The 8,374-nt window shown below is 44.5% G+C and overlaps 1 protein-coding gene across 1 annotated transcript in view; it reads left to right on the top strand.

The window, feature by feature from the left end:
• The first annotated feature begins 7,098 nt into the window (after positions 1-7,098).
• The window catches only part of ADAMTS18 (ADAM metallopeptidase with thrombospondin type 1 motif 18), a 79,799-nt gene continuing 78,523 nt past the window's right edge, over positions 7,099-8,374 (top strand). Inside the window, exons 1-2 of the mRNA XM_005432349.4 lie at positions 7,099-7,429; positions 7,591-7,669. Coding sequence (XP_005432406.2) covers positions 7,328-7,429; positions 7,591-7,669 — 181 coding nt within the window. The 5' untranslated portion in view covers positions 7,099-7,327. The remainder of the gene's footprint in view (positions 7,430-7,590; positions 7,670-8,374) is intronic.

The following is an 8,374-nucleotide window of genomic DNA, read 5'->3' as shown; positions in this document are numbered from 1 at the left end:
TTGTTATGGTACAAGAGTTTGAAGTCTTTCAGTACACAGCAAATAGAGTATCTATGCAGATTTATTGGACAACGCTGCCTTTGTATAGTATTGCATGGTGCTGTAAGCTCTTTCTTATAGAAGCAAATATGGAACAGCTCCATAATTCTTTGGGAGACATTCTCCTGTTTGATTGCCAAGCTGTAGTTAAAATTCCCACTGAGAGGTCCATTTTGAGTAAGAAAGAGATGAAGGTGGTGGGTCTGGGCAGCCAACAACAAAGGGAAGATGAACACACACTGAACCAGAAGTAAAAGCACCTAATTTTCATAGGGAATGGGCTGATACTTAATTGAAAATGGTAAAACAAACTATTTGTGGGGAAACTGCAACTGTTACACAGAAGGGACTGAAAAGGCTCTTGAACTTCTATGCAATCTATGTTCCCAGCGAGAAGGCTGAAGTAACAAAGGCTCATTGATGTGAAAAGGGAGGGAAGTTTTTAATAGAGGAATCCCAGGAGCCAGCCAAAGAAGCATTATCTTGTATTAAAAAAATCTGCAAATAATGAAATTCAGAGGAGAGAGAAGCCAATTTTCTTCTTTGCTTGGCCCATGGAATTAATGGCAAATAAAAGAAGAAACACATGTAAAAGGGACTGAAGACTAAATCTTCCCAGCAATATTCTTTTTAGGGTATGTTGTTCAAAAGAGTATGGGGTTCATGTTCAGAAATACTGAGCAGGTTCAGTTCCTCCTGATTTCAGCTGGAGCTGTGAATTTGTGGTACTTTGGAAAATTGAGCCCCAAGAGTGCACTTGAAACTTTCATCCCAGAACTCAGACTTCCACCCTGAAATGAACTGGGTACAAGCAAGAAAATTTTCATCAGTGATCTTATCTTACAAAGCAACGCAAAGTGATGCTAGCACTTGTGGGAACAAGTCACATCAGCAGAAGTTACCTTTCCAGTCCAGAAATAAAATTAAAAGGGAAGATAATATTACAGGCTTAGGTGAGATGAAGCAGTGCTGCTAGGAATAGGGGGGGAAAAGAACAACTTGTAGGCTCCATTGAATGAAACAAGTATGTTTTGTTCACAGAGATGAAAAGAGGAACCAATAAGAAATAAGTAAGATACCATTTCATCCCAATGCCATTTGGGAGTGGAGTAACTTCATGCATTCCTATTATGGAAGACAGAGGTTGAAACTTCCACATGGATTTTCTTTCTTGGCCTGGTTTTTCCTTTTCTGGGGTGCAGATGCTGGCTGGCTGTAACAGAGACTGGGCTTTCCTTCCTGCACGTGATGCCAAAGTCTGTCTGAAACCAATACTAGTGTCTTAGAAGTAATTTTCAGAGGTTTTAAATATGTCTTTGTGACTCCATAGGCTACACAGCCTTCCGGGTATAGTGCAAATCAGTATTTATAAAAAGCATTTTTAAAGTGGATCTTTGAACCTGCTGGACTGCATGGTTTCTCCTGTGCCATTTTTGATCCATTGTATAAATACAAATTTTGGCACGTGCACAACATTATAAACTGCATAATTGTTTTTATTAGAGTTCTGTGAGTTTGGAGGTACCTGTGCTTTAATTACTCTTGGCAATTTTCCAGGAAAACTCTTCTAAAATGTAGTGCTTGCAAAGCCTTAGTTGGGCCACCCACAATGACAGCTTTTATTTTTCTTCTATTAGTGATGGACATTTTCATTTAATTTTGGTCTGGGTGTGACAGAGCCCCCATGTACTGAGCTGCAGCTTCGCCCTGTTCACTTTTCAGCCACAGAGTGTGTCTGGACACTGTGGCAGCAACTTGTGACATTTGGATCCAAGCCAAATGAATGCTATTTGTCAAGTTTTTAGGTTCTCTTTCTTGCTTTCTTGGTCTCCCCCCTGCCCCCCCCATCCCTTTAAAAATTGCTGGTGACACTAGAAACGCAAGTCAGTTAATCTCTTCTAAAATCTAAGCATTACCCTACAGCACCAACTGCAAGAGAAATGCAGAACATTGCTCTGTGAAGTTTCTGTATGTCAGCCGTAAGCACCCAGCATGGAGGTGGTTTTAGTTCCGCTCCTGAGCCCAAATCTCGTGTGTCGCAGGATAGAGCAAGTACAATGGTAACAAGTCAGCAGGATAGCTGGAACTTCATACTCCATGCCAGAAAGTAGGATGTCCAGCTAGCACAAATAAATGTGTAGAACTAATCAAATTAGGATGGACATGCTGTGCAATACAGAGAAATGCATGTAAGCAGAAAATTGTGTTTAATATTTGTAATCAAAAGCGTTTATTTGGGACTATAACAGCCCAGTGCTACGTGCAAATTGGGTGAGGAAAAAATGTAAACAGTGTTTCTTTGATTTCGTTGGGAGTTAGGCTACAGCAGGAATGCTGGATCAAGCTCCTTTTCCAGTGGCTGTGATTAAAAAGCTATGTGAAATGAATTTAGGGGCTTATTGACAGAAAATATTACTGTAAATGGTGGTGAAAACCTATTCCACAGAGATTACTCTTTATTGCATGGATTTCACCAGAATTTATACGATGCAAACTGAAAACTGTGGGTTTAGAGACTATGTGAGGACATAACTTTAGTCCTAACACCACATTTTGAGGCTTCTGCAGAAAGCAGAATTTAATACAGAAACTGGTGAGACAGTGGAATTTTATTCTGTGAACTTTCAGGCCCTTAAGGAACAGGAATTAATGGAGGAACCACACTAAGTCAACCAGTAGATATTTTTGTTACACAGTTTCCCTGTCAGCTGAAATATAGTTACCCATAAACAGAATAACCAGTGACATCGTATAGCCCATGTCATGTGTCACTGAAGAATGCAATTAGCCATCATGCAAAAGCAACTTTATTATAGTAGCTCATATTATAAACTGAACACTGCTTAGAAATGCAGATGGGAACACACTAGACGAGCACTTTCCATTCCTGACAATGCTGTAGTTGGCTTCAGATTTCACAGAAGTAAACAAAGAAGTTCTTACTGTTTCTTTTTATGACAGCAGCCTTTCAAAATTTGGGGAGGGGGGAAGAATCCAGCGTAGGAGTGGATCTGCAGTTAGTAGGCATTACAATACTGTCTAGTACCTTATCAACCTTCTCTGTACAAGAAAGAGCAAGTGCTAATGCTGTTCCAGCTGCAGGGGAACCTGACCAGTGTCCTCAGACCATTAGTCTGTTAGGATGTGTTCCGTTCCAGCTGTGCCCCCGTACCATACCTGAGGTGCTCCCTATGGCAGGGAGGTATGTCACAAACTCTTCGTTTACAATCTCCTTTCCGCACAAGGGATCTTTCTGGCAGGAAGGACAGAGTAGACTATCTTCTCAGGTTTGGTAGCTCAGCCAGATAGAGGAGCTATGATCATTTATGCCAGCTGAAAGGCTTTAGCCTCTTCCTAAACTGTATGGTATTGAGCAGGTTTAGATAACCTACAGACAGCCATGCAAATGGAATTTGATACCAGATGACTGCATCTCTGAAACTACACTTAGTCTATATGAACCCTTCCATGAGTTCTTTTTCGAGTTGCTGGTATTTTGTTCAACTAGAGGTTTTGTCCTGCTACAACGGAGTAATGGTTGCTGAACTCTTTAGACAAATTATATAAACTCACAAAATACCTTGAGATAATTGAATGACAAATATAATGGGGAAGAACAGCATCCTTAGCAGTTGTGGTATGTATGGAGCATAACCAACTTTGGAGCATAACTTCACTTTGAAGCCTCTTCAACTTCGAACAAAGATGAACTTGATGGGTTTTGAAAACTACCAGCTCATTCTAAAGAGGGTCATTATCATTTGTAAAGGGGCTTCCATGAAGACTTCTCTGCAAAGAGTTTAACCCAGCATGTGGTTAATTACCACTTACTATAAATGAAGGCAAAGGGCTTCTGTCCTTCACAGGATTGAAACATTTTCATGAGGATAAACACAAAGAGAGCATAAAGATTGAGCTGGAAGAATCTTATGAAGTGCTTACATGTATCCTGAATAACCCCACAAGTATGTTGTTCTATAAGAAATAGTCACAGAAATGGTCAAGTAGGAATGGACAGTTGCAGAAACTGAATGCTGAGTTAGCAAAAAACATATCTGCTCTGATTCTACTATGCGTATTCACTCACTATGATGTGACTACCTGATTAAAACAAGCCCTCACTGCACCATTTTCCCATTGGAAGTGCTCTGCTTCCAGGTATCCAATCATATATGATTAAAATATGATATAAATTATTCACATTAATTTCTAGTACAAATATATCTGGAAAAATAATCTAGATTGACAGAGGAAGAGGTGACTGCTGTCAGACAACAGACTCCTGTGAGTCATTCACTCATCTCAGTGGTCACAAATGTCTCATATGATAAAGAATTTGCTTTAACAAAGATGGCAAAACAAACACAATGGCATTTTAATTCAGGGCTTATTTCTTCTGCATGCCTGTCAGTCATGTTACCGATAATGTGAGCTCTGCGCGGTGCTAGACTCTATCACGATGGCCACCACAGCATAGTTCTTGGGGAAAAAAACTCAGTAGAAATCCATGAGAAAAGAGGGATTCAGAATTAGAAAGAATAGAGTTATTAAAAATAGTAATCCATTTTCTCTGATAAGCTGGCAAGTGGAAACAAGAACATGCAATGTGTTTGCATCTGGACATCAAACCAATGGACACTCTGCATGCAGGTGTGATCTGTCTGGAGCGGGTGGATGAGAAACCCTGGTGAAACTGGGGCTGTGCTCTTGTGAGGTTCAGTGTGTTGATGAGGTGATAGTGAAGCAGTAACTCGCTGCTGCTGTAGGGCAACAAGCCCCCTACTATCCCTTGCAGATACGAGAAAAATCGACTTCCTGGGTCATGGCACACAGTGATCTCTTCATGCTGGAGATCCCTCCCCAAGAAGGGTACTGTCTGTACTGCAGAGAAGCTGCAGCTGGGTCTCCATGCTTTCTTGTATTCACTGGTAATGGAGAAATGTAGGTGGAACACAATGCCAATGGGTGGATAGAAACAAGTAAGGGAAGAAAAAGACCAACTGAAAACACAACAAAACTGGTAAGCATGAAAAGTGTTAGGAGCATCTGATCTGACAGCTTAGGGACAATCGAGAAGAGTCCAGTAGCAGACTGTACTGTGGTAATGATTATCTCTGAAGGCATATATGCTTGCTGGTCATCTGAGGTGGGAATTGCTGGGGAGTGGGGGGAGGAAAAACCCCCTCTGACTGCATTGTTTACTACACTGCTGGCTGTGGAGCTTTATTTCTCTAGTGTTTTGCATGGTAACTATGTTTGCACATGGTAACGAGCTGCCTGCAGGATTCTCTGATGTTTATGACCATCACTGCTGGGATCTTGATTGACTCAGGGAGCAAAGTTTGATGTTGTCTGAGCATATTAACTGATCAATGTTGCTGCATACAGGCCAAGAAAGACTGGGGTCCCCTGCCTAATGCCAACTCAGATTTGGATGCATGTCATTTATAGTCATGCAAAGCAATGTCACATTCTTTTCTTGTCCTTTGATCATACTCAGAAACTATAAATCCCCAGGGTGAAAACTTAACTGCACAGAAATCAAGAGCAAAACTCCCTTCAGTGGTGCTAGGTTTATGGCGAAAGTTGTCTTCTTTCTTAAACGTTCTTGTAATTGGTAGAGAACTGTATTTATTTCCCTCCCCTCACAGCAAATAAAATGTCAGTCTACGCAGTCAGGTAGTCGACCGAAAACAGTCAAGTTCAGGGTGTTGTGGGCCAATGATAAAAGTAGAGCCCAATAATTTTGTATTTTTCTCCTATTATCTGCAACGCACAGCGTGTTTTATGTGTTCTGCTCCACTGGGACCATCGTAAACTTGTTATTTCATTTGAACATACTCAGTGGGAGGTGACAGGTGCACTATTACAAAAAGATCTTGAAACTTTATCATAATATATTCAGCAAGGTGATAATGTAAAACCTACTGGGAAATAGAGAGAGGTGAAGGAGAAATTCCACACCTGGGGACTTATTTAATGTTTAAAGACAGAAAATGATTTAGAAGGGAAAATATCTCTGATCTGTCTAATCCACTGCCCCAAACCAGTTACCACGAAACCCCTGGTGCAGGAGGTAGATAGAGGAGATGACCTCCAGCTCACCTCAGCTTCCACTGCGCTCTCCAGCTTGTGTGCCAACTGGAGCAGCAAGGCACTTTAAATCGACACAGCTACCACTTATTTTCATGGTGTGACCTGGGACAAGGGAGATTTTGAGTGAGATTGGACTGACACACACACTGGAAACCCCTCTAGCACAAAAAGGGAGATCATGAGGTGAGGGACACTTCTCCAAGTGTAGCCAAACCCATCAGAAACAAGTTCTGTATTGATTTCCAGCTGGGACCAGTCCCATGCACTTTAATACTTCAGTTTCTGTATAGATTATTTAGATCTTGGATCCTTTACTGAAGCTTTCTGTAGAAGGGAAAGCATAACCAGAACCGACATTGGGGTCAAGACATGTGAGCCACTGTGTGACAGCTCCTTTACAGGCAATATTTAGTAACTGGCCATGGCTATCACAGCTGTGTTTTCTTCTCGGGCATCCTCATCTTCGTTTGATTTGTTTGCTTGCTTTCCCGCGCAGCTACCTTTAAAGATGAAGGAAAATAACCGTGTATTCTCTCCAAGTGAATGGTGCTTTGGAAGCGGAATGGCTAATGCTGGACTCTGCTCCTCCCAGCATCATCACAGAAACTCTGGCCCGCCTGATGAAGGCTCGTGGGTCACCCCCTCCCCCCACTTTTGCACCCCCCCTACCGCGGTGAGGAGTCCCCCGATCTCGGCAGATCGCCCCAGGTGTGCGAGCAGCGGCGCTGCCCGGCTCAGCCCAGCCGCTCCCTTGCTCCCCCCGCGGCCGGGGGGCCGCACGCCACCGCCTTTCCCAGGTGCTGCCCCGCCTGCGCCCGCCAGCCCCGGCCCGGCCCGGCCCCGCCGCCTCTCCATTGGTCCCGCCCGCTCCGCTCCGCTCCGCGTCGCCCCCCGGCCGGCGGCCGCGCCGAGACGCGGCGCCGGAGGCAGCGCTGCCCTACGGCGGCGGCGGCGGCGGCGGCGGCGGCGGCGGCGGCGGCGGCGGCTTAAAGCGTGCGCGCCGGCGGCAGCGAGGGCGCGCTCACCTGGGCGCCGCTCCATGGGCTCCGCCGCCGCGCACGGCGGGGGCGCGGCGCTGCGAGCCGGCCGCCGGAGCTGCTGCGGGGCAGAGCCCAGGTGACCATGCGGGGGATCCGGGCTCGCCCGCCGCACGCTTCGGGGAGCAGGTAGCACGCCAGGTGCACGGCGGAACATGGACTGTCTCCTGCTTGTCGTCTGGACTTTACCTGTTGCGATTCTCAGCGGCAGATCCATGCAATTCCCGGCTCTCCTGTGGCTTGGAAGCACTGTAAAGGCAGGTCGAGAGCACTTTCTTTTGCAGTTACCTAGTGTACTTTCATACCAGGTTACTGCACAGTTTCTGGTGCCTTGTCTTTCTGCCTTCCCTTGTAAAGTAAATCTCGCCCAATACTCCTTTTTTTCTCTCTTTTTTTTTTTTTTTCTCTTCTCTTGCAGACCCTTCAGCTGTGCTGCCTCTGTTGCATGTCTCATGCAGCAACTTTAACCAGTGACAGCATCAGTGAATTGAACCATGGTTTGTATAGCTCTTTCTGTCTGTGTATATGAACATTTGCATGGATGCTTTTTTTGGTGGACTGAGCGTTTAAAGGGAAGAAGCCACGGTGTTCGGGGAACATAAAGTAAAAGCAAGTTGGCTGCTGTAAAATAGCTAACTATGGGCAGATATTAACTTTTTAAGCCCTGTGTGCAAAAGCTAAAAGGAACAGTATATAATAGCAAAGCAAATGAATGAGATGGTAAATACATCCACGTTTACATGTGTGTTTAGAAAGATGAATGCGTATGTAGCCACAACAATAAAACCTCATGTTTCTGTTATGGAAGCAATGAGACTAAAGTAATGAAAAGATTTGGGTGGGAGAGCGGAAGAAGCCGTGCAGTGCACGCTAAGGGAGAGCAAACCTGGAGAGAAAAGACTCCCGAGTGAGAGCGCAGGAGCTGTTTGTTCCCAGGTTGCAGAGACTAACACTTAGATGCTGATGACCTGGGGAAGTTTGAAGTGCAGTGTATGCTTTTTATTGGGTGTGAGTGGAAACAAAGTACAACAGGGAACCACACCAGGGTGCAGAAAGGAAAACCGTCTTGCACCCTATCCTCTCCTCGCTGGGGGATTCCCTCTCTCCAGCAGCTGCTTGCATTTTTTGGCCACCAGCCTGCTTAATGTCCTCAGCTTCTGCCGTTGATTAACACCACTTGAGGAAAGTGAAAGCTCTTGATG

The sequence above is a fragment of the Falco cherrug genome, chromosome 14, assembly GCF_023634085.1.
Source record: "Falco cherrug isolate bFalChe1 chromosome 14, bFalChe1.pri, whole genome shotgun sequence".
Lineage (NCBI taxonomy): Eukaryota > Metazoa > Chordata > Aves > Falconiformes > Falconidae > Falco > Falco cherrug.
The sequence above is the reverse complement of the archived record's forward strand: the minus strand, read 5'-3'. Positions and strand labels throughout refer to the sequence as shown.